Source organism: Lynx rufus, unplaced genomic scaffold (assembly GCF_022079265.1).
Source record: "Lynx rufus isolate CCGP_SWC_20201006 ecotype Redwood Valley unplaced genomic scaffold, mLynRuf1.p SCAF_6, whole genome shotgun sequence".
Taxonomy (NCBI): domain Eukaryota; kingdom Metazoa; phylum Chordata; class Mammalia; order Carnivora; family Felidae; genus Lynx; species Lynx rufus.
In genome coordinates this window covers 46,523,328-46,549,759 of record NW_025814878.1, presented here as the reverse complement: position 1 = coordinate 46,549,759, position 26,432 = coordinate 46,523,328, and the positions used below count along the sequence as shown (strand labels likewise).

The following is a 26,432-nucleotide window of genomic DNA, read 5'->3' as shown; positions in this document are numbered from 1 at the left end:
CCTTGAGCTTGGGTTACTGAGGAAGTCCCCACACCAACTCTGAACTGCCTACATCCAGGCATATTTTATGTGAGAGAAATGTATGCCCATCTTGTTAAAGCAACTATTTGGGGAAGTTTCTGTTACTTGTAACTGAACGTAAACCTGATAGTTTCCTCTGATCCAATAAGCTTTGGCCAGAGAGGCAGGACATGGGGGATACTGCCTAGATAGTGAGCCCCCAGATCTGAGCAGATTTCCCAGGAAAGTGGGCTTGGGCAGAGTAGGCAAACCATGTGGAGTATTCGCAACACTGGCTGAGGTCCACTGCCAGCCCACTTGGCTTTGTAAGGGAGGGACATACTAGGATACATATAAAATTTGGGGGTGGGCTGATATCGTAGAACATGCACCAAGGTAAAATTATAATTCAAAAGAAACAGACTCTGAGTGATGGAATTGTGGGTAGCATGGCTGCGGGCCAGGTCGGCAGGTGCCCTGAGCAGATGGAAGTCAACTGTTCTGCTAATAATTGAAGAAACGTTGGTTACATTCTTTCAGAGATCTGGTTAACTCATTCCCTCTGGCTACTTAGGGCTGTAATTTATAGGCAGCAAAGTCACTTAGGATAATAAAGCCCCCAGGCCTGGTAGGAAACTGCTGAGATTTTTTCAAGAAGAAAGGGACCACTTAAAAAACATCTCAATTGGCTTTTCCTGAGTGAATGATACCCAGAGGAAACAGGTTTCAAATGTGTCTCCATAATTCACACCCTCAAGAAGAAAGATGAGAGGAACCAAGAAAAAAAATACTAAAAGCGCTACATTCATTTGAAATATCTGACAAGTTAGGAGAGTCCTGGAACAGGTTTTCAACAGAACTACAACTCCCAGAGGACTCAGATCCCGCCATTATTTTTCTTCTTTTTCCCTAAAAGCTCTTAATGAACTGAAAAAAACTGGTTCAAATATCAATTGGTTTGAATGCATCTATTCAATAAAAGGAACAAGGTATGTCATTTTTAAAAGTAGCCTGTCTTCTATACAACCGTGTCCTTCTGGACTGTGGTCTTTCTGTTTAACTTCTTCCCAAGCGGATAAAATCCTAAAAGTATGTACGTAACCTTTGATGGTGAAGAAGCACCTAGCTTTGCAATGCCCGTACCCTCAAGTGGCCGTGTCCCTCTGGGTCACAGGCACAGCAGGCCCGAGCTTAGCCACAAATGTCAAACACTTGAAAGAAGAGATTTAAGAAAGAAATCGGTTGTTCTCCGTGTTCAGAAAAAAATGTTTAAATGGTCTGTAATAGAAAATGGGGGGTGGGGGTGGGGAGGGAAATACTCTATTCTCTGGCCTCAGCACAGATCCCCCAAGAAGACAACTCATAGAAACAGGAAACCTGTGGGACACCTAGGTGGCTCAGTAGGTTAAGCATCCGGCTCTTGGATTCAGCGCAGGTAATGATCTCACAGATTGTAAGTTCGAGCCCCACGTAGGGCTGTGTGCTGACAGCACAGAGCCTGCTTAGGATTCTCTCTCCCCCTCTCTCTCTCTGCTCCTCCCTGGCTGTCTCTCTTTCTCTCTCAAAATAAATAAATCAACTTAAAAAAATTTAAAAAAAAAGAGAAAGAAACAGGAAACGTTTGTGGAAATGAAGACCACCAATGTGAAAAAAATGACGATTTATCCAGAGTTTGCTACAGCAAGGGAGTCAGCCGCCATGGCTCCAAGACAGGCTGAGGAGTGGGAAAGCTTTATAGTAGGAAAAAAGAGAAGACTGTAGGTGTGCCCTAAATAGACACTGTTGTCACGAGGAAACTGTAAGCAAGCTAAGTAGAAATGGGGCATCCCGTGTCATTGATTAGGGGTGAGTATTGGCTTTCTCTAGTTGGTCCTAAGTTGGAAGTGGGACGAAAATTAGGGAAGCTATCAATTAATAATCAAGCCCTGGCCATTTGGGGCCAATTGTTTCAGAAATGGTTGTTTAGTTTTCTGGATCTAACGATGCAGCTAGTAATCTGGCCCCCTGGGAGGCTGACCTATCGCAGGCAGGCTCCCTGGGCTGCTTATTGTAGATTAAGGGGCTTGGCTTCCTGCACGGGTTGCTGCAGGTTGTAGGTCAGAGCTCTATTTTTATATGTAGTCTGGCCATCATCCGTTTGTATATTCAGTGTCTCATCTTTCAGACAAAGACAGCTGACTCTGGGCAGCTGGCCTACAACCAGCAAGGTAACTCCTAGCGTTTCTAGAGAGCCACTTTGAGAGAGATAGCTAATTCCGTAGGCCACCTTGCCCAGAAGTGCTAAGGGCACACCACTTAATGTGAACACATCCGTCTGAACTCAGTGCCCCAAGGTGACAAAGAAGGAAGGGAAGGGTAGTGGTTATGGTAGCACCGGAGTCCTAGGAGGAGAGGAGGGAACAGGGCTCAGTAGCCCTCAGCTGCCATTGTAGGTTAGAACCCCGTGGGCAGGTATGAGCAAATACTGATGTCGGGGTCCCACACCACCCTCCAAAGATTCTAATTTAATATAGCAGGCCAGAAATCAGTATTTTTTTCAAAACTTCCCCAGTGATTCGAATGTGCAGCCCACGTTGGCAGCTGCTGACCACAATGAATAAACCTTTGAGTGACGCTGGGAGCGCATATTTAGCTATTAGTGACAATGAAATCAGGGCATGGAGCCATGACCACTTTCTCAAGAAGCCTCCAATCTCTCAGTCTTGCAGTGTTGGACTAGAAAAATCAAATGTGGACTGAAACAGGGTAGCACATAGACAGCAGCATGGAGCGTGAGCCTGTTTGTGCGAAATGAAAACGCTGCAGGATCTAAACCGAGGGCGTGAGGAGCAAACGTGTGCGCTTAAAACCGCGGCAAACACAGCTGAGCCCTACCTATTTCGAGCAGCAGCCTTCCTTTTCATTTTAACCATTAAGCAGCTTGTTGCGTCTTTTTCAAATGCCATGTTAACGTAACTTACTATTTCTCACAGGCTGTGATGAGCATACACACGGGTGCGTGCTCTTAACTGTGTCTAAGCTTGTACGTCTCTCAAACACTTTAAACAGAAACAGTTACATCTGGGGCATGTAAACTCCAAAACCTTAAAAGAATCACACACTCACTCCACACAGGCAGGTCTCTATTTTTTTTTTTTTTTTATTTCTAGTCATTTCTAAATTTTCAAATTTACCAATTTACCTGAATCTGATACAATATCGCCCCCTGGTGGAAATCTATGGGGAAGAAGCACACTGATTGAAAGGAGAATGTTAAATACCGCAAAGGAAGTTAAGATCTCTCTCTCTTTCTCATCCCCTTGTCTCTCTCTCCTTGTCTCTCTGTCTCTCCCTCTTTCTTTTTACCAGCAGAATGTTCTCCTAGAGAAAATCATATGCAAAAGCTCAATGAACAAAACAAATGGAGCTCTGCTGGGGACTTTCTCTTCCCCACCTTCTCATTGCCCACCCCATATCTCCCCCGCCCCCACCCCTGGGATGTCCAAACGAGAATTATTATCACTAAGCACAAGCCATCTCCTGCCAAAATTAAAATTAAAGTTCCGTACAATTCTCCAAAGCTTCCTTACCTCAGTGAGGAGCTCCTCCTTTACCATTCACTAAAGCCAAAACCCTCCTGACCGTCCACAATACACGTGAACAGATTAAAGCCTCTGAGCAGGCCGGGGTCAAGAAATCAGGCTAGATTGATTTGTATCAGCAATTCCCAAATTCATTTGATCATGACACATGTCCCCTCCTCCCCAGTAGTTTTTTTTTTTTTTTTTTTAACAACCTGCGGAAAACTCTTTGGATATATTTCATTCAGAATGATTGTTCCATCCTAATCAGCTAATTAGCTCTCTGGCTGCACCTGCTATTCAATCTTCAAAAACGCTTAGGCAAAGTCAACCACACAACAAGCTAGCGCTCCATCATTTGTGGTAATGGAGAGTACGACCCTTAGGTGACTGACCCCAGGCAGCCGTTGGGTTGATGCCATGTCCATAGGTAACTTGATCCCTGTCTTCTAAGCATCATGACCAGCTGAGGGGTGGAAGAGGCTGCCTCGGGTACTGGCAGGAATCATGCTTTGTCTGCCATTAAATGGAATAAGACTGTGCCACACGATCACTGTGTGTTTTATTTAGAGGGATTATAATGCTCACTTGAGTGCAACCTACAAACATCATGGGTGGCTTTGCGACAGTGAGTTAGGTATTTTCCGTACATTGTCTCTTCCTGGGGATTTATTAGCCCCCAAAACTTCAACATCCCTACAGCTTCCAGCATCCGTGAAAATTAGCACAGATCTTTGAACGCCAGGTCTGAGAGAAATCTTATTCTGTAACAAGTGTTTTTAACAAAAATAGAACTTTATGCTCTATGTCATTAGCACTAGACTTGAGTCTAGTTCTACAGATGAGTACCAGTCTCAGGCTACTGATTCATATTGCATCATTTCTAATTTTGAAAACAAAGATAGACCTCATTAACTTTTCATGCAGTGGAAAAGTTATTGGAATCCATTCTGGTGCTTAAATTGTGTTTCGATCCAGAGTGTCTGGGGCCATTTGCCATCATGTCATGTCACCTACAGGTTTGACTTGGGAGTGGGGGTCCTGGGGGCTTGGACACACTCACTCACCAGCCTGGCTGCCTCCAGAGCAGTGCCCCAGTGCACGGAGATGCCCCCGCTCCCGTGGCCGTAGTGGTGGACCACGGGCAGCCTCCGGCCGTCCTGGGCGAGGAACTCTGTCTGCAGCCGCACACCTGCAGGCCTGAAGGGCCTTAAGCCTACCTTCTCCCTTATGTCGCAGGCTCCCTGGAGGGAGGGCTCAAGAGCACAACACCGGGAAAAAATACCTCTGCTAATTTCTGCATCTGGGGACAGATTCCAGTCTCCTTGTTGCCTAGTTCCACCCAAGATTACATTGGATGTGCCGGGATAAATATATGTCAGCCCACTCCCATCTCGGATAAAATGCTTCACCCAGGGAGCCCGAACGTTGAGCACTTGGCCCCGCATGGGGAACATCTCCGAGGCTTGTGCAAGCTGTCTGCTTCCAAGGCCTGAGCAGTTGACCACGACGTCGAAGGATGGATGAAGCTCCCACAGGTCTCCTATTCGTCGGGTGAGTATCAGGACCCCACTGCCTTTTAACCTTGGAAGAAAGAGAGAGACCATCAGGGAAGCCTTAGCAGCTTCCTGTGCTGCCCCTCACAGGAAATGATGCACAAGATCATGAGCACATCCAGGGCCCAAACAGGCCAAATTCCAGCCATTAACTACCTCGCATCCCAAACTGGGGATTCCTAAATTCCAACCTAAATAAAAACCTGTTTCAGAAATTCAAAACAAAAGAAATGTCTTGTCCTTTTTATGTTTTATAAAGTTCCTATGTCATACTAGATGCTAAATAAATGCTAATTTAATCAGTCGTTTAAATCCCTGAGCATATCTTTTTTGTGTCATATTTAGTGCCTAAATCTGTAGCCTTAGACATTTTGTGTCATATTGTTAACTCTTGCATGTTCCTTGTAACTCTGGTCTCCCTAACTAGCTGTTTGGGACAGCAGTCACTCTTTTATGTCTACCACAGGGATGACAGCATGAGAGGAACGCAAAATATTTGCAGCTCACCGATTGACAGTTGTGGTTAATAATGTTATTTTGGACCAAGTATATTGATAATAAAAATAAATGGCTTATCTAGGGCCTGTAAATCTTTTTTTTTTTAATTGTGGTAAAATACACATAACATAAAACTTGCTCCGTTGACCATTTTTAGTTGTATAGTTCAATGGCATTAGTTTTAATATATTCACCTATGAATTTTGTGGTGACACTAACATATTGCCGTGTGTTTACATTCTTTAAAATAGTGAATATGAAGAAAAGTCTTTTTTTTAATGTTTATTTTTGAAGGAGAGAGAGAGAGAGAGAGACAGGGAGCACAAGCAGGGGAGGGGCAGAGAGAAAGGGAGACACTCAATCTGAAGCAGGCTCCAGACTAAGAGCTGTCAGCACAGAGCCCGATGCGGGGCTTGAACCCACGAACCATGAGATCATGACCTGAGCTGAAGTTGGTGTTCAACCGGCTGAGCCACCCAAGCACCCCAAGAAAAGTCCCTCAAAAAGAGTTTAGGAGGGCTCTATCCTTTACCAATCATAAGACCTTGGTCAAGTTCTTTAACTTCTGTGGACTTTTAATCTTCCATCCATAATTTGGAGACAACAATACTGACTTCATAGGGTCCTTGTGAAAATGAAATGAGACAGCATTTGGAAAAAGCCTGCTGCGGCCCATAACGCACTGCAGTTCCTCAGTAATCTTTTCTAACGGGGGGAAGGCTGTAGTTGCTATGCTCCTATAAAATGCAAGAGCCAGTAGCTCACATAGGGGTATGCCTATTTTCCACACCCATCTATCACTGGCATCCAATGGTTTAACAGCTTGTAAGAATGACATTTGGACCTCGAAAAAATGTTTTACATTGGTTATTATTTGAACACTATCTTGGCTTTGCTTTTAACAGATTGGAGATTCTCTGTGTTGAAAGTTGAACATGATGTTCTGTGTTCCAACTCTTCTAGTTAGAACTCAGAATTATTCTCCTAATTCACAGAAATAAAGGAATTTTACCAGCCTTGGGGCATGACTGAACTGAACTTGTTTCTTCAACTATCACCTAGGGATAAGAATGCTGAGACCACAGGGTTTTTATAAAAATTCTGTAAGAATTCAACACATTCAGGGCTGCCTGGGTGGCTCGGTCGGTTGAGCATTCAACTCTTGATTTTGGCTCAGATCATGATCTCATGATTTGTGAATTCAAGCCCTACATTGGGCTCCATGCTGGCAGTGTGGAGCCTGCTTGGGACTCTCTCTCTTTCCCTCTCTCTGCCCCTCCCCTGCTCATTCTCTCTCTCTCTCTCTCTCTCTCTCAATAAATAAAACTTAAAAAAAAAAAAGAATTCAACACATGCAGATATCTTTCTTTTCCTTTTCAAGGGGCCCCTGCTGGTCGCTACTGATGAAAGTCCACTTTCTACTTCTGAAATGATCATAGCAGCCGGGCTGTGGGAAGGCTCTGGAAGGCTTGCTGTGTGCTGCATACCTCACAGGTCTGCACCCCAGGAGGGAACTTATGGAATGTGCCAGAACCTGGCATCCTTGTACTGCTACAATACAACCATGTGGCGATGCCCAGTCATTATTTTGTGCCCCATGGGCAATGTATCGGCACCGGGGTGTAGGAGGAAACCTTACGTGGAAGCTGGACGTTAAACCAAGCACTTCTACAACCATATGAGGTAGTTATTCTGGAGGTTTTGAATGACATGGTCGGGGATATCAACTTGATGACGTTCCCCGTAGGGCTTCCTGAAACTGAACAAGACCTCATTCTAGATTGGGAGAATGCCTTGTCCCAACCTCCCATGAGGAAATGGGGGATGGGGGACTCAAGAAGTTGTGCTCACTAAATAGCCCCAGACCAATGTCTTCTGGTCATCACGCTAAAACCCAAGAGTGCCCATTTTCACCAAGCCTAAAAGTCAGTTTGTCCAACAAACCTGGGGGATGGTTGTCTTTGGAGCCCTTCCTTAACTCTCTGGGTGTGTCAGCAAGAGGGAATTTGAGTAGGTGTGACCCTGAGAGGGATGGGGGTTCCACTAAGTGCTTCTTCACACACACACACACACACACACACACTCCACATCCCAGGAGCAAAGGGGAGTCCTCTCACCCTCTCCCTTCTCTTGGGACTAGAGGCATTCCTGCACCCCACCTCCCATTGCCTGCCGCAGCCTAAGCCATATAAGAGAGAAATCCTGGGCAGCACGAAATAGGGAAGTGGGGGTTCAGTGTGGAGACCCACTGGGGGAAATGGGGTACACATGGGCTCTAGAACGAGGGATGGGACTGGTTTGACAGCAGGATTGGGCAGCAGGGCTGCAGGGAGTGGGAGGGCAGGGCAGGATGTGGGGTGCAGCCCAACAGGGACAGAATGAGGGGTGCAGCAGAGCCAAGATACTGCCCTGGAACCCATGCATACCTGGAATTCACCCGCTGACACACCCTAAATTTGGGGGGGGAAACCTAATGAGTAGAAACTGGGGGAAAACACTCTTTTTGTCATTTAAAATTTCTAAGCACTTGCCAAAGGTAGACATTTTAACACTCCTTTGGTAATATTTTAATAGCTTGTACCTTTATTCTGGGAATATTATCCAAATAGGTCTGTGGATTACACAAATACAAAGTAAAAACCCTCTTCTAAGGGTCCAAGATGACTTTGGGGTGAGAGGGTCCACAATTTCTGCATGAAAGCCAGGATACTTCTCTGCAAGCCAGACTGCTTTTGGAAAATCGGTCCCCACCAAGGAGGGAGGAGGGAAGAGGGGATGACTCAGTGTCTGTTCCCCAGCTGGTTCCTCAGACTGGCTGGAACATCTTCACCAACGCGCAAGAGCCCGAGACTGAGGACCAGAGCCTGGGGGCGCTGATTTTGAGGAAACTGGTGAGGGTTGAGCCTGAGCAGGACTGCCATGCAGTGGAACCCCAGGGTCAGAGCTGGAAAGAAGACAATTCTCCCCATGGCTGCTATAGTTCAAAGTTCATTGGAATGAGGAAAAGACCATTGAGTTTTTGCATCACTGATGTGAGGATGCCTTGGAGTGGAGAGAAAGAGTGAAGAGCTAGGAAGACATTGCTAAAGATGTGGAGAGATGCAGGGAGGCTGGGAAAGGATGGTGGCCAAGAACATGGTGGGGGGCTGGCTTTGAGAAGCATTTGGTTATGTATTATGTATGAATTATTAGATGCAGTCAATTAAAAAAATTAATCCTTGGGGCACCTGGGTGGTTCAGTCAGTTGAGCATCTGACTCTTGACTTCAGCTCAGGTCATGATCCCAGGGACATGGGATGGAGCCCCATGTCAGGCTCCTCGCTGAGCATAGAACCTGCTTAGAATTCTCTCTCTCTGTCTCTCCCTCTGCCCCTCTCCCCTGCTCACACGTTCTCTCTCAAATATAAAAATAAATAAATAAATAAATAAATAAATAAATAAATAATATAATAATAAAAGTAATCCTTGTTTCAAGACTGAATCATGACACCTTAATGACAATGATCAGAAAATTAACTATGTTCAATCTATTCGAAAATAAGATAAAAAGGAAACCTAATTTAAAATCTCATTTGGCCCCAATGTTTATAGCAGCACTTTCAACAATAACCAAATCATGGAAAGAGCCCAAATGTCCATCAACTGATGAATGAATAAAGAAGATGTGGTTTATATATACAATGGAATACTACTTGGCAATAAGAAAGAATAAAATCCTGCCATTTGCAGCAACATAGATGGAACTGGAGAGTATTATGCTAAGTGAAATAAGTCAGTCAGAGAAAGACAGATATCATGTTTTCACTCATACGTGGAACTTGAAAAACTTAACAGAAGACATTGGGGGAAAGAGAGGGGAAAAATAGTTTCAAACAGAGAGGGAGGCAAGCCCTCTTGGCAAGCCCATAAGAGACTCTTAAATACAGACAACAAATTGAGGGTTGATGGGGTGGGCGGTGAGGGGAGGGAAAAATGAGCGATGGGCATTGAGGAGGGCACTTGTTGGGATGAGCACCAGGTGTTATATGTAAGCGATGAATCATGGGAATCTACTCCCAAAACCAAGAGCACACTGTATACACTGTATGTTAGCTAACTTGACGATAAATTATATTTTTTAAAAAAGAAAAGAAAATCTCATTTGGCAAATAGAACTATGCACACAGATTCATAGAAAAAGTCTACTCTTCTTCATAGTGATACTTGATGTAGCTATACCTAAAATAGCTTACAAGAGTTAGATTTTAAATGTACATATATATGCTTACATATATATGCATATTTTGCATGTGATAGGAATGTAAACAATTTGTACTCAGAAGGTCAACAGTGATGTTTTCAAAATATATCCACAAATTCTTTGAACCCTTCAAGGCTGAAGCCTAATGCCCCTCTCTTTGAATGTGGGCTGAACCTAGTCACTTGCTTCTCATGAATATTTATATCCATAATATATATATTTGCAACATATGATCCTGGATTTTCTTTTGCTGCAATGTATATTATTGGGACAATTGGAAAAATCCAAATAAGGTCTGTAGATTTCAGAAATGTAGCCATGTTGAAGGAAAAATAAAATAAGATAAAAACAGAGAGGGAGGCAAACCATAAGAGACTCTTAACTATAGAGAACAAACTGAGGGTTGCTCAGTAGGGGGATGGGCTAAATGGGTAATGGGTATTAAGAAGGGTACTTGTTGTGATGAGTGATAGGTGTTATATACAAGTGATGAATCACTAAATTCTATTCCTGAAACAAATAAAAAGAAAAGAGAAGAAATGAGAAGAAAAGAAAAGAAATATACCTGTGTTAAGATAATGCCCTCATTCTGATGAGTTGACTTTAGTGATATAAGAGACTGACCATGATTTTAAGAAATACATATTCAGTATTTGGGGTAAAGGGGCATCACATCTGCAGCTCACTCTCAAATGGTTCAGGGAAAAAGTATATATTTAGAGGAAAAAGGATAAAGCAAATATGTTAAGTATAAGATCTGGGGAATCTGGGTGAAGAATACATGGCATTTCTTGTATTTTTATATATAGTCTGATTTTGACCTGACAACATGATCTCCCCTGATGACCACATTCCTCACTCATTTCCTTGCAATGCCTATTCCAATAAAACCAAGTGCATTCTATTCCCCACTTCTCGGAATAGCTATCCTCACTTTGACCACTCCACAAACTTGTATTAATGGCTCTAAGTTCCGTTCGGGGTAGAGCAACCTCTGGTCCCTTTGGGGAAGGGGGTGTGGATGAGGCTCAGTGTTTCTGTGGGCAGGGTGGTCCTGGAGGGGAGCAGCTCTGTACCCTCAGTCAGACCAGCAGGTGAGGTTTTGGGGAACAAGTTCACCTGTGTAGCCACCTTGGGGCAGCTACTGAAGGCCCAGTGGAGGCTCCTAAGGCTAGCACACAGCCTCCATCTATTTCTGGCTAACCTTATTGCCATCATCGGAAAAAATAAATACCAGCATTTTGCACCTTCCTGACTGGTACCCTCCCACTTTATCCTTGCATACCTGGGCAGAAAATGGCGTGCTCACATTCGACCTGTGTCCAGGACCATCATTTGCCCCGGCTCCTCTGGTTAGAGCTGGCAGATGCCAGGAGGGGAGGCAGAAACAACTAGAGGCCTGGCGAAGGATGGCCGTGCTCCAGCAGCAAGGTGTGTGTTAGTCCTGGGGACGAGGGGGCTGCTGTGCACAGCAAGGCACCTTTGCAAGTTGGGCATTTATAAGACAGGGTTATCTGTCATGTTCCTGATGTACAGTCCATATTTCTGTCCAACTGCAGGGAGAGCCACATGAGTTTCTTTCAGAGGCACTGCTGTGAATCAGGCCAAGTGGGAGAACGAAGCTAGGGAGATGGGAGACAGGGAAAGTAACAGCAAGGCCTTATTAGACCAGTGGGAAGGAAGTACAGAGAGAGAAGCTCAGTGTGGTGAGTGCTGTGGTCAGTGTGGGCCTTATCAAGACCAAAGGATAAAGCATGGCCTCCTGAGAAAGAAATGCACCTGAGTTACAGGGCCCCTGGCACTGAAATGAGGCACCCAGCTCTCTGGATGTTGTCAAAGACAGGATGAGCCTGGTCTTGCTGGGATGATTTATTTAGGTAGAATGTCTGGCGAAGAGCAGTCTCAGTTGAATTATTGCCTCTATGATTCATTTCCTGGAAGGGGCAAGTAAAAAGCAGCAGAATATGACTCCACTGGCTGAGGATATAAAACATGATCTGCATGGCTGATTAAACCTCTGAGGGGTTTTTATTCTTTTGTTTGTTCTGGATATTATTGGGCATTGTTTCTTTTTTTGAGAGTGCGATGATCCCTTCTGTTCTTTGAAAAAAAGCTGAAGATTTGATTTGTGGTTAAAAACATTTTTTTCCCTTTCCTGGAAATTTATATGATTTCAGAAGGATAGAGCTTAGGTTGGAAACATTTTTGTGTGGCTTACTGAGTGAAATGCCTGTTTTTGAGTCAGAACACTGTAGGCTGAACACTCACATTGTGTAGAAGGGGCGTAGGAGGCAATACAACAGACCCCGGGGGTGAGGAATAAGCAGGGATTGTGTGGCTCCCCAGCTGGCCTCACCCTGATGGAGAAGAGCAGGTGACAGCCCACAGAATGAACCCTGGGGGTCCCACCCCCTCACCACAATGCCGCCCTGCCTCCCACCTGGCTTGAAATCCTTGCCTGAAAGCCTTGCTTTAGGCGTAGAGGAGTCTCTGCCCCACAAAGCCTCACTCAGGAGAACAAGGGACATGTGGCTCTCTTCTTCCCCCATGTTGGCCCTCTGGCCAGATGCCAGGCCCTGAGAGAAGAGAAGACAGCTAATTTCCACAGAGAGGAGACCCTGTGTGCTATCTGCACAGGCCCTGCTTTGGGGGACAGGAGGAAGAGGAAGGTTCAGGGGCACAGAGGCTGGGACTGGAGGGTTGGTGGGACAAAGGCGTGTATACGCTGTCTGTTTGAGGCACTCACGTCCCAGCCCACTGTCATGGTGGATGTGTATATCCAAGAAATGGACTGAAAAAGACCTCCCCAGGACAAGAGCAGCCCCTCAGGCCTCTTCTCCCTGACTGTCACCTAAAAACAGACAGGAAGCAACGTGCTCCAAGACACGAACCCCAGCTGACTGGTCATCAGGCCAATGGCATTGCTGTCAGGAGGTGGCTCCCATTGGCACAAAGTACCACTGACTCGGGGTTATTTTAAGTAGAGTAAAATGCTGACACCAGGCTTCCGACTAATGAGAAGGTAGCAGGATTTTTCCCAGGTCTTCATCCCACAGTTAGAGATTAGGCCTGAAAATATTATTATGGAAACGGGGGCCTGTTTTCCAGGTGATAACTTTAGAAGCAGGCAGAACAAATCGTTCAGATAATATTTGTTTTCCTGTGAAAGTGGTTGAGGGTGGCCTGCAGAGCTAACACATTTATTCTCCGCCAGAGTGGGAGGGCGGCTGGGATGGTGGCCATGCTGGGGACTGGCCCTCACAGTCTTCCTGGGGATGCCCCTCCCCCACCCAGGGGGAAGCTTCCCACTGCTCAGGGCAGCCCCAGGCAAACTGCAAGACTTACGAAGACCCCTCAGAGAAGGAACACGTACACTGGGGGTGATGCTGGCTTCCCTGTCTCTGCCCCCTCCCACAGCAATACCACCTACGCAGGTGCCCTGGGCCCTCAGGCTCCCTCTCTGCCCCATCATAACTCCCCATCTTCCAAGAACCTTATCTACTACTCATGAAAGCAATGTATGCTCTCTTCCAGGAAGAATTTCTGTTTCAGTTTTCTGTCTAGACTTTATAGCCAATGCTTCTTTGAAAAAACAGGAGAAACTACATGCACACACACACGTACACGCAAACATATGCATATGATTACTGTAAGCTCAAGACTATTTCTAGGACTTAAAAATGATCCTGGCTAATCTGAGCTGTACGTTCCTTCCACTGGGCCACTTAGAGGACCCCACTCTGGCCCTTCTCCGGCTGTGCATGAGAAATGAGTATGTGGGGCCACAGGGAGCACCCAGCCAGAGTCCTCCTCCTTCACTTCCAGCCCATGAGCTGGGAACCCATCCCTCTGCCCCTCCCCTGCTCACTCTCTCTCTCTCTCTCTCTCTCAAAAAATTATGTTAAGAAAAAATTTTTAGGGGCGCCTGGGTGGCACAGTCGGTTAAGCGTCCGACTTCAGCCAGGTCATGATCTCGCGGTCCGTGAGTTCGAGCCCCGCGTCAGGCTCTGGGCTGATGGCTCGGAGCCTGGAGCATGTTTCTGATTCTGTGTCTCCCTCTCTCTCTGCCCCTCCCCCGTTCATGCTCTGTCTCTCTCTGTCCCAAAAATAAATAAACGTTGAAGAAAAAATTTTTAAAGAAATTATCACTTGGCAAACATTATAGTAATGATTGAGGCAAGAATCATGAATGTATGCTAAAACTAGTAGGAGCAGAATATTTACACAGCCTCAAGGTGTATCTTGACAAAGCATTTAGTAATTACAAAGGAAAAAAGTTGTAACTTCACATTGGAGATAACTGGCAGGCTGGGTGATCAAAGTTAACATCACTGGAAGGGGACAAACCAACACCACGTTCTCCTACTACGATGCAGTAAGGATTCAACGTTCCTTCTACGGGGTTCCACCGAAATGTGTAACCTCAATTTGATCATGAGGAAACGTCAGACAAACCCCAACTGAGAGACATTCTCCAGAGCAATTGGTCTGTGCTCTTCAAAGCTGTAAAGGTCATAAGAGACAAAGACAGACTACAGACTGGAGACATGACAACCAATGTAATGTGTGACTACGAATTGGATCATGGACCAGATATATCTATATAAAGGACCTAATTGGGTCCTTTTTGGGCAACATATGAATAAGATGCATAGACTACAGTATCAGTATAAATATCCAGATTTTTATCATACCTCTCTATTTATGTAAAAGAGCATCCTTGTTCCTAGAAAATACACATGGTAATATTTAGAAATCATGGGGCATCATGTCTGCAATTTACTCTTAAATCGTTCTGGGGGGGGGAATACATACATACACACACACACACACACACACACACACACACACATATGTATATACATATATATGAGACAGAGAGAGAGAAAATGATAAAGAAAATGTTAGGCATCTGCATAAAGCATTATAAGAGCTCATTCATCCACTTTCCTTGTCTCTATGTCCATCATCATGCCTGATCCCCAGCCATTTCCACACAGGGAAGCCAAGGGGAAGCCCTTGATAGTCTCTGTGATGGGGAACACTCTGCAGGATCCTCCCTTCCCTGATTCTGTCTGATCTTCCAAAGACCACAGGGATCCGTCCAGGTTTTCTATAGACCTTCCTGAACATGGAGAAAAAAGCCCAAGATGAGGGAGCCAAACAATAGACTTGGGAGTAATAATGAAAGTTTAGCCTCAAATTATAAAACTATGTAATGACACCTTTTTATACCCAACATTTTGTACATGTTCTTCCATTTTTTATTGTAATCAAACAGAATTATGTACCATAATGAGAGTAAAGCACTGCCCCTTATGGCAGCCTAATAATTCCCCTTATCTGAATTTAATTAAGATAAAGTATATGATACCTTCATCTTAAATCACTAGCATTAGCACTTCCAATTTCCTATTTCCAGTCGTTTTTATACTATAAGGACAAAAGTGAAAACTACACGGTATTGCCACTGAGGGAAAGACCGTGTTGCTGCTGAAACTTGAATGTTGACTGATGGGCAACTTCATCACGTGATAGCTCAAAATGCTCAAGTATCGGCTGACGTCTAGGTTCGAGGCTGGCATGCAACTGTGCTTTAGGGCCCAGTGAACAAAGCATAAGAGTGTGGGTTTTATGAAAAACTGAAACTTACAAAAGGAGAATGTCCCATATAAGTTGCTAATAGATAAAAATGGGAAGAGCACTCATAAGGCTACAAAAATGTATCATGATGCTCCTGACATGTGCCTAATAGATGCAGCCTCCCTCCTCTGTGCTCCCAATCCACCCTCAAAATCGGTACAACCCCATACCATGTGTGTTACTGTGATTGTTAATTAACATATATAAACAAACACATGCATACACACACATACGCATACATACACCCCATGACCGCCATTAGACTGTGAATTCCTTAAGAAAAGTGATCATATTTTTATCCTTCTTTTTTGACCAGCTTCTAACACAGTGCCAAGTTCAGACATAGGTGTTCAACACAGAATTGTGGGATTAATGAATTGTCTGAATCAATTACCTTACAGCCCACATCTGGGACCAATCATCATGGCCACTGCTTGCCTCAAGTCACTCTTCCAATGTTTACGCAATAGTTCACACTGCCCCTATTTATCTACCAGATACACACATTTGGGGATTGAAAGGGCCAATGTTTTACAACCCTCAATATGCTTACAATTTCCAGACTAAACTAAAGAGAGATTTATTGATATATCTCAAATAAAGATGCTCTTGATGCATTTCCTAACTAACTGGAATCAGAAAGTCCTGAAAACCAAGCCAAAATACAAGTTCAAGGTATTTTGGACTGGACTTGGTGAGGAAGCAATTACCTGATTTAGATAAACTAAGACCTCTCAGGTTTAGAGATCTTATTTATAACAAAGAAAATAACGAAGCCATTTTCTTAATCACCAATGAGAAAAAAAATTCAAAAAACAATTTATAATAAGCTTGAGATTCTCCATCCAAAGAACTGGAGCAAATCATATAATTTTATAGCTGGAAGCATACTCCCCAAACTTCTCCAGTTTACAAATGAGGAAACCAAGACACTGTTTCAATAAAGTGGGTTTTACTGGTGGGCAGGGAACCAAATCATGCATGACGAAGAATCACGCATCACGCACTAGAAGAAGAAGATGGGTGTGTTACTACCAACGTGGTATGACTTACTCCTTTGGACACAGCACTGTCTTCAGATTGTTTGACAAAACCCTAGCCGTTGTGAGCAACAAGACACAATGCAAAAGAGCTCTGAGGAGCCACAGGGAATTTTCCATCTATATTTTGTGAATAGCTATGCAATTATTTATGGCTATGCTATGAAGGATAAAGGAAGCAGCAAAGAGCCATTTCAACTGACCTCTTCTCCAACCATGGGAGGTAGGCAGGGCTTTCACATTTCAGAGTCGTGAAGGCGTGACCAAACACATGCTGGGGGAATTTCTTCAGTTCAGCCTTGGTCATCTTTCGAAACCCCAGAACCACATCAGCCCAGAATGGCACTTCTTCAGCAGGAATGCTCTGAAATATCTGCCAACTCAAATATATAAGTGGAAAAATTTCCTGAAATTTTGTGAAATAACACATTTCCGGTGAACCCTGCAAGACATTCTCTAGAGCATTTTTAAAACACACTTCCTATACCCATAAAAAGAAAAAGACCGGGGCGCCTGGGTGGCTCAGTCGGTTAAGCGTCCGACTTCGGCTCAGGTCATGATCTCGCGGTCCGTGAGTTCAAGCCTCGCGTCAGGCTCTGTGCTGACTGCTCAGAGCCTGGAGCCTGTTTCGGATACTGTGTCTCCCTCTCTCTCTGACCCTCCCCCATTCATGCTCTGTCTCTCTCTGTCTCAAAAATAAATAAACGTTAAAAAGAAAAAAAAGAAAAAGATCTCTTCTTTCATTCCTTTGGGTTCAGATAATTCAGCAGCTAAATTTAAAATATTCAAGGGGGGTCTGGGTGGCTCAGCGTCCGACTCTTGCTTTCAGCTCAGGTCATGATCTCACTGGTTGTGAGTTTGAGCCCTGCGTTGGGCTCTACACTGACAGCACAGAGCCTGCTTGGGATTCTCTCTCTGCCCTTCCCACACTCATGCACTCCCTCTCTCTCTCAAAAATAAATAAGTGAACACTTTAAAATATTCATGATAGGTGGGGCACCTGGGTGGCTCAGTCGGTTGAGCGTCCGACTTTGGCTCAGGTCACGATCTCGAAGCCTGTGAGTTTGAGCCCTGCATCGGGCTCTGTACTGACAGCTCAGAGCCTGGAGCCTGCTTTGGATTCTGTGTCTCCCTCACTCTCTGCCCCTCCCCCGCTCATGCTCGGTCTCTCTGTCTGCCAAAAATAAATAAACATTAAAAAATTATAAAAAAATAAATAAAATAGTCATGATTGGGGAGAATAAGACACTTAAAAAGTTGTGTTTTAAAAATTTAATTTAATTCTTTTTTTTCCTAAAAATCTGTTGCTCAGATTTTCTTTATTTACTTATGACTATGCATTTTTGATGAAGGTTTTTTGTGTTTCGTATAACATTTCACATAAATTGTAAGCATCCATCAAAAGTTTAAAGGTTGGCCTCAATTCTGAACAAAACATCTAAATTACAGTGAGCAGTGGTGGGTGTACAGGAGGCAGGAGTGTGAATTACGAGTTAAGTTGCGAATTATGAGTTAAGTGTGAATTTTCGGTTAAGATGTGGGTCATCACCTCACACTGTTGGTAAGAAAAACTGGGTTGTCAGGAGGAACCCCATTACTGTTAGGCCACCAGCATGGCTGGAATGGGTGAGGCTGGAATGATATTGGTTGTTAACGAGCCCGAATAGTGCTGCCGATAGCTGCTGGGCATATGTTTGGATTTGTAAGTATTGGGTTGTTTTCATCAATCGGAGTAAGTGTTATAAATCATGGCTGCTCTAAAAAACAAGGAAAATCACCTGAATGCTGTATGTGGTTGCTAATGATGTGGTCATTAACACACCAGAATTCATATACCTCTAAGTAATTCATTCAAAGCAATCCCCGGCGAAAGTATAAATGTTTGCTGTGGGGCTCCATGCGGGCCTTCTCACTGTCTCATTCCTTACTCTCTCCCTGGGCTAGATTTCCCCTTCCATATCTTCACCATCACCTATAGACCAGACAGGGGGCTCCACCTCCAGCCCTCCTCTCTCTCTTCTGAGCTCCCGAACCAGACCCAGACCTACAGTGACTTTCTCTCTCCCCACAAGCCCACATGCCATCAACCACCAAGTCTCAAGCCCTATCAGCTTTCCTCTCAGGCTTTCTCAAGTCCGTCTCCTCTCTGTCCCCACTGCCAACACCTAATCTATTGCACCACCATCTCTCTCTCCACATACCTGTTCTCCCCACTATAGGCATATTTTTGACATGTAAACATGATCAGTTACTTCAATGTGTAAAATCCCTCAATGGCTTCCCATCAATCTGGATGACCTCCAGTATCTCCAATACACCACAGTCGCCCTCGACTCACGTCTATGACTATGCTGCTCTCTCTACCTGGAATGGTTTGCCTCCTGCGTCCCCGGCCCTGTCTCTGTCCCTTTCACTTCTATAATGTCACCACGTTAACCTACACTCATCCGGATGGTCTCTGCTGAAATGTCACTTTGCTCCAGGTTGCTTCTCATAACTCCTCCGAGCAAGTTTATTCTCCAAACATATTCTTCCATAGTACCCTGTACGCTTCCCTTGGTAACTCGTGTCTTTTGCAGCTAGTTACGTTTAGGACATTCCTTACAGACCATAAGTTATATGAGAACAGGTCCGTGTCTTCTTTTCTTAAAAATTCACTAAGCATACATTTATTAAGCGTTTACCATATGCCAAACAGTATGTGCTAAATTGCTCGTTACTATATCACCAATATCTAAGAGAGTAGTACCTGATACAGGTGAATGCTGAATAAATTGTTTTGAAGAAATGTATAGACAAACAGATGAATAAGGCTATACACTTATGCCAAAGAGGTACAGGTCCTTGTCTTCATTTGACTGATTCAAATTGTCTTTTTGGAAGCAAATGGGAGAAAAATCATGCATGTGAGCGCAATAAATAACTCTCTTTTAGGCTAGCTTGAAGTATATTCTTTTTCATATCCTTAATGGTGGCAAAATCTTAGTCTTGAAAGGACATTTGAATTTTAGACACATCTGCCTTCAAAAATTACTTAGAGACAACGTTTGTGAGTTAATTGGTTCTGAGCAAAAATGAAGTGTGGCCATAAATCAATAAGGACAATTTTTCTCTGTGACTCATCGGCTGGATCTGGGGACAGTTGTAGTATCAATTCATCCTCAGAAGATGGAGAAGTAAAAGTTGCTACTTTGGGTATAGACTGGGGGAAATTAGTGATGTCAACACCATTAATGACGGTGAGGGAGGGCAAGAAGAGGAAAAGGATAGAAACCTGCCTGCTGCAGGTGTGTTTCCTACCAGAAATGTAAGCAGACAGCCTGATCACAAAGGAGGAGAGAGGACAGGTTTTTTTTATACAGTACAAAGGGTGCAGTGGTTGTGAGAACTTAGTAAAAAGCAAACACCCTCTGCTCTTCAGAAAGGTATAGGGCATTACTGTGTTAGCACGTGGGGTAACACAGATGACATACGTGTTATGTCATAAACTAAAAGTGATAGAAGGGTTAGTAATCTTTTTTTAAGAAGATAAAGAAAGAGGGGCACCTGGGTGGCTCAGTTTGTTAAGCGTCCAACTCTTGATTTCGGCTCAGGTCATGATTTCATGGTTCGTGAGATCAAGCCCCGCATTGGGCTCTGCACTGACAGCACAGAGTCTGCTTGAGGTTCTCTCTCTCCCTCTCTCTCTGCCACTCCCCCGTTTATGCTCTTTCTCTCTCAAAAATAAATATTTTTGAAAAGAAGATAAAGAAAGATATTGTCATATTCTAAGTGCTGGTTTGTGCCAGAAATGTCAAATAGGATTTTTTAACTCTTTCATCTAATTATGCATGTCCCCTGAAATCACATATTAAGAATCAAATAGAAGTGCCTTAACCATTTCAGAAATATAGTCCCTAAATGGCACCTCAAAGGTCACTTTAGTGACCTACAACATTTACTTTTCGGGGATGTCTCATTCTTCAATATCACACCTGTTGGCTTTCCATCAGCCACATCATCCCCATGCTCAGTGTTTACCTGCTGCATGTTTTTTTAGCCGTATTTGCAAATCACTGCAAAATCTTTGAGGAAACTCACACTAGTATTTGTGATGAGAAATTGTGATGGTTGTTTAAAAGTTGAATGCTATATATACTGATATGTAATATACAATTACTATACTAATAACTTGTCTTTCTTGAGTTCTTTGGAGTAAAGCTGAAAATGTTTTCCAAAATCCTCCTGCATTGAATTCAGCCCTCTGCTCACAGCAGTACCCAACAATATTTTATGTTGAATTTTTTTTAAACGTTTATTTATTTTTGAGACAGAGAGAGACAGAGCACGAACGGGGGAGGGTCAGAGAGAGAGGGAGACACAGAATCTGAAACAGGCTCCAGGCTCTGAGCGGTCAGCACAGAGCCCGACGCGGGGCTCGAACTCACGGACCGTGAGATCACGACCTGAGCCGAAGTTGGCCGCTTAACTGACTGAGCCACCCAGGCGCCCCAATTTTATGTTGAATTTTAAAGTCTGTTAAGATCATTCTGAATTCTAAAATAACTTCAGATATCCTCTCTTACCCAGATACCAGATGAACACCAGCATCTCCAGCTTCTGCAGAATTGGCGATTGCAAACAGGTGATCAAAGGTCTCTCGAAACCACTGCTTCAGTGTGGGAATGGGTGTGTCTGTAATCAGGGCGGGGGGGGGGGGGGGGAGGGTAACAAAGCAGAACAGAAAGGAAGTGGTGATGATAACTATGCCTAAGACAATCTCCTTCCTAGAAGCCGGGAGAAAATAAAGAGGCAGAGAGGAACATTTAGATAAGGTACCACATTATAGTGGAGAATCTATCAGCAACCCGAGTTTTGAATGCTGACACATGCTGTTGACTCCTGTTCAGGTAAAGATTAATCATCGGAGGGTAAAATGGCCCATCAGGACAAAATCTGACATAGGAGCCATCTGGAAGGTAGTCTTTGGCATTAGATATATTCCAGACCTTGACAGGTTCATAACCAATCTGAGCAGAAGTGAATTCATGGCTGAGGTATCCAGCTGGCCACACAGTTGAGATGATAGGAGAAAGAACCCAGAACTTCTCTCATGGGTCCTGAAAACATGGTGGGTGATAAGAGAAGATCTGTGGGGCCCAGGTCAACCAGAACAGAGAATAACTGAACATCAAGAGAAAGCCCAGATTGCTCACCCTCTGATACAAGGAGACAAGGTCTGCATTGTGGAGCTGAGCTCCTCAGGAAGGACTCCCTGCAGTCGCATCCAAGGCTGCCATTATGTCCATCCCCTTCCACTCTGTGGAATCATGCCAATAGCATAGAGTAGCATTCCCCGGGTCACTAGAACATGCAGGGACCACACGAGGCACACCTTTCTGGCAGAGTCCTGTGGATCAGTGCTCCTGTCACCCAGGCATCCCTGCCAGAGCACAAGAGGCTGGACCCACATCCAGCTTCTGGAAGGGTGTAGACTTATCGGAGAGGAAATAAGGGTCAGGGTTGGAAGAAGGGTCATGGTTCAAGCCCCAAAATAATAGTGTCCAGTGTAGGCACAGAAAACAAGCATAATCTGGACAGGCAGACAAATCCAAATGGGGTGAAGAATTTGGCCATCCAATCCCTATGGAAGGGTCGTGAGGGAGAATCCAGGGTCAAGCGAGGGACTGGGGAATGAAAATCCCAAGGGGCTGCTATGGGGGGAGCCAGAGAGGAGGTGAAGGAACTGAGGCAGAGAGGACGCTGGGTAAGCTCTGCTTGGAGAGATGTCCCTAGAGTTCACAGTAGAGATGAAAAGGCCCCTTGAGACATCCTGCTCCCCCAGACCAAGTCCCCAAGTCAATGAGGGCATTTCAATAGCAGGGTTTTGTAACAATTCACTTGTTAAAGTGCCAATAAATATTTCTTTAATAGTGGATCTGTGCTGTCATCTTTAAACACGTGCCCATGTGAACTCAACACTGTATTCCAAAATTGAAGACTGGGCCACTGGTTTAGAAATAAGGAAGAAATAATGAGCTGCAAAATGAGCTAAATTAGACCTCACATTGGATTATACCCCAACAATCTAAGCCAGTGTATGGGGCTGTATTGAAACGCGTCCTCTTGTTGCCATTTCAGACTTTAGAAACAAAATATTGGCTGCGACTCACATGCTGTAGGAGTCATCCCAAAAGAATGGACAGTTCCAATTCAGCAGTGGATAGAGCCAGCAAGCCTGGTGATCTAATCCATGTTCAAGTGCTGGTAAAAGAAAGCTGTAGCTGGAGTAGCGGTAAAAATAGCAATTGCTGATACAGCACTTACTATGTCCCAGGCACTGTGCTAAATGCTTTACATGTATAAATATATTTAATCGTCGCAGCAACCCTATCGGATAGGTATGGTCCCCATACGGTACTGATATTTATGAGCACAGAAGATACCACTGTTATCACTGAGGCTGGTCTGAAACAAGCCCAAAGAGAAGACTAAAGTCCTTATCTGGAAGCACCAGAGAGTAACACTCTCTGATCCAGGGGCCCCAACCACGTAGCCGAAGGGTGAGCTCGGGCCTCAATGGCCTGGAGGAACTCTTAGACGAGCCTCCTTCTTTGAAGACGATTCCATGACTATCATGCAGCCTTCTGACCACTCACCCAGGCCTGATGCAAGCAAAGGGGTTCCTGGACAATGGACATAAGAACTCTGGTCACAAGAAAGGTGCCCAGGAAGTGTGAACTAGCATTCTGCAAACACGCCAGGTTCCTGTGCTTAATCCTGTGCATGTGTAACTTTGATGAAAAAAAAAAAAACAAAACCAAAAGCTAAAATTAAAAGGGAATAAAAGCATGGGAATGAGGAAGTGGAGACAGTGAGTATAAACCTCATTGGCTGCAAAGTGATTTGGATTTTTATTTAATGCTGTTTCCCTCCTCTATTCTATTCTATTCTATTTCAAGAGAAGAATACAGCTGGAAAGGATGTGTGACCATGTTTTAAAAACTCAATGCAGGGGCAAGTGGGTGGCTCAGTAGGTTGAGCATCCCACTTTGCCTCAGGTCATGATCTCGTGCTTCGTGAGTTCGAGCCTCGCATCCAGCTCACAGAGCCCGCTGCAGATCCTCTGTCCCCCTCTCTGCCCCTCCCACTTGCGCACTCTCTCTCTCCCCGTCCCAAAATTAAATAAACATTAAAAAAAAAATCAATGCATCTTTAGGCCCAAATACATACTGACTGATTGTCTACCAGCTGAGAAGTGTGGATCATTTTAGTCCCGTTACAAGTAATTTCTGACCTTGTGGTCATTACTGGTATCAGTGGAAAGACTTAGAGTTACCAGTTGTGGTAGTCATGAGAGCAGTTCACCAAATCCTTCTGACTGTCTGCCTTCTGGGAGCCTTATAGGATTGCACTTCTTGGCCACCTTCTGAGGGGTGGGAGCATGTGACTCGTGCTGGCCAATGACCGGCCATCAGAAGTAATGAAAGTTGCATCCTGGCCAGAGCCAGCTGAGGTGAGACCTCCCCAGAGCTGCTTTCCCCTCAGGCACAGGTACTGATGACATCCAAGACAGTGGCTGCCCCATCACGTATGATGAGCAGAGCTCTTGCCGATGCTCAGTTGACATGCGGTCCCAGCAAGAATCGAACCTTTGTTTTTTAGGCTGCTAGGATTTGGAGGTTGTGTTTGCCTTATAGCATAATTGAGCATTTCCTAACAGATGAACCAGTACGATGTTAAAAGTGAACACTAAGGGGACGCCTGGGTGGCTCAGTCGGTTAAGCGTCTGGCTCAGGTCCTGATCTCACGGTTTGTGAGTTCGAGCCCCACGTCGGGCTCTGTGCTGACAGCTTGGAGCCTGCTTTGGATCCTGTGTCTCTGGCTCTCTCTGCCCCTCCCCCGTTAGTGCTCTGTCTCTCTCAAAAATAAATAAACATTTAAAAAGATTTTTTTTTTCTAAAAAGTGAACATTAAGTTACATGCATATCCAACTGTCTCTGTCAACAGAATTCTGACTGAGGAATCATATCTGACAGAGGAGCTAAAATCCCTCTTACTTGGATAAACATGAGGTATAAGCATTCCGGCTGCCACGTCACTCGTGGTATCAGGACTGAACTTGTCCGAAATGACAGTAATGGAGCATCGGGGGACCAGTTTGGAAACGCACATGGCAGTAGAGAGCCCCACCACGCCTGCCCCCACAACCGCAATCCGTACCGGGTCCATGGACCTGTGAGGAGAAAAAGTGTGAGTTATAAACCTTGTTTAAGGGTCATTGCATCCGGTACAAAGTCCGGCCCTGAGGATTCTCTTCCTAGGTCCGCCGCCTCTCAAAATAACGCCTTTCCTGTCAGCATTTCTCATGGGACCAAGAGAACTCCCCATAAGCTCTGTTTCTGCTAAATGTTGGGCTATGGGCAACAAGGTCTCAATGGAGTGTTAGACATTAGCCCAAAACCAGCCTGGAATTGCCTTTAGAGCACACGACAGGTTAAATAGGTTTGGTTTGGGGGGAAATTGCTACTCATTCCAGCCCCTTCCTAAACCACTTTTCCTTTGGGCACAGCCTAGGAAGGCAGACAAGAACAGAAGAGATGCCGTCTCCGCTCCCAGAAGCTTCCTGAGGAACAGCCGCTGAGAAACCTGACCCATGGGCAAATTCAGAACTCAGCTCTTACCGTTTACAAACTGGATTTTAGTTATAACAACAAGACAAAAAGTTTGAATGACTGAACCCCACGTCCCCTCTCCTGCCCCCCACTCTGGAAACCAACCCTCCTCTCCCCTTCCTTGACTCTGTCACTGTTTTCCCCACTCCATGCCCCCACCCCATGCCCTACCCCTCGCCCCTCCACTTCTGTGCCTGAAACCCACCCTCTGAAAGCAGACTTCCCAAATAAGGAAACTGGATTCCTTCGCAGACTCAGGTGCTGATTCTGTAAACTGGGGGGCAACCCAGGGGCTCCTAGCCTCAATTCCCTCATCTGTAAAGCAGGCCATGTGAATTCTTTATTAACTCGTTTGGGTTGGAAGTAAGAAGGACCCACTCAGGTTGTCTCACAAAAGTGGTTCCTTCTGAGGGTTGGAATGGAAATGCAGGGGGCAGATATCCAGAAGCCTGAGACTGGCACCCAGCATGGGAACTAGGGGGTTGGTGAGGGCCCAACACCCTCTCTCCTCCTCACCACTGAGCAGTGGGAGCCCACCGAGCCTTGCTCTGCTGTCAGCTTTCCCGACCCCTGTTGCTTTCCTGCTTGTATTTCCATTTCTGTTCCCACTCTCCAAGGCTCTCTGTAGGTCTCAGGTCTCCAGAGAGAGAAAAAAAATGCAATTATTCCAGTTGGTCATTATCATCCTTACCAAAGTTCTAGCACCAGATCAGCTCATTGGGCTAAGCCAGCCTGTAAACGCGCTCTTGGCACAGTTGTCCTTTCCCATCCAATCAGCAATAGACAGGACATCTTGGCACAGGGCAACCAATAGCCTGTGGTTCAGATCATGGCCACCTGCCCATAAAATTCACCCTTCCCCCGGAGCGGGTGGGGCATTTCTGCTGTGAGCAGGGCAAACATGGCCGGGCTCAGCTTCCAGCTCTGAAGGTCTCTGGCTCTAGGATAATTTAAAGTCATTCCAATGAGGTTTAATGTATGTTATTTTTATTTCTCAACCAATCTATGCATTTCTTTGGCCATTAATTTGCTTGCTCCCCAGTGGGCTGGCTAACTGAGAAGGCAAGGAGGAGACCAGTGGAGGGGGGCAAGCTGGAAGAGCATAGTCCCACACACGTCCCCTGGAGGTAGGAGGCACTCACCTGTCCCTTGGTGGCTTTCCTACTTCACAGGCTCCCCTGCCTACCAACTTTCTCAAAATAGCTGTAATAAATTGAGAGGGGAAAGTAATCTGTGGCTGA

The 26,432-nt window shown here is 44.9% G+C and overlaps 1 protein-coding gene across 4 annotated transcripts; it reads right to left on the bottom strand.

Annotated features, from left to right (window-relative positions):
- Window positions 1-4,336: 4,336 nt before the first annotated feature.
- DDO (D-aspartate oxidase) lies at window positions 4,337-25,956 on the bottom strand. 4 transcript variants are annotated; one of them, XM_047102314.1, is made up of 5 exons: window positions 25,883-25,956; window positions 24,577-24,752; window positions 21,103-21,211; window positions 16,741-16,917; window positions 4,337-5,144 (listed from the first exon to the last, which is right to left on the bottom strand). In XM_047102314.1, the coding sequence occupies exons 2-5, from the start codon at window positions 24,746-24,748 to the stop codon at window positions 4,574-4,576; spliced, it is 1,029 nt and encodes a 342-aa protein (XP_046958270.1). In that variant the 5' UTR covers window positions 24,749-24,752; window positions 25,883-25,956; the 3' UTR covers window positions 4,337-4,573. The 4 variants fall into 4 exon arrangements, with proteins under 4 accessions (XP_046958270.1, XP_046958271.1, XP_046958273.1 ...); XM_047102315.1 differs by lacking the exon at window positions 25,883-25,956 and adding an exon at window positions 25,708-25,793; XM_047102317.1 differs by lacking the exon at window positions 25,883-25,956 and adding an exon at window positions 25,708-25,774 and having other exon boundaries at window positions 24,740-24,752.
- Window positions 25,957-26,432: the final 476 nt, after the last annotated feature.

Excerpts from the sequence above, each read along its gene's own strand:
- DDO (XM_047102314.1), bottom strand. The coding sequence starts at position 24,748 with ATGGACCCGGTACGGATTGCGGTTGTGGGGGCAGGCGTGGTGGGGCTC. Across the intron at positions 21,212-24,576 it reads TATACCTCATGTTTATCCAA|ACACACCCATTCCCACACTG; the intron begins GTAAGAGGGATT and ends CCCTGATTACAG. Across the intron at positions 5,145-16,740 it reads CTCCCATGGTTGGAGAAGAG|GTTAAAAGGCAGTGGGGTCC; the intron begins GTCAGTTGAAAT and ends CTTTCTTCCAAG.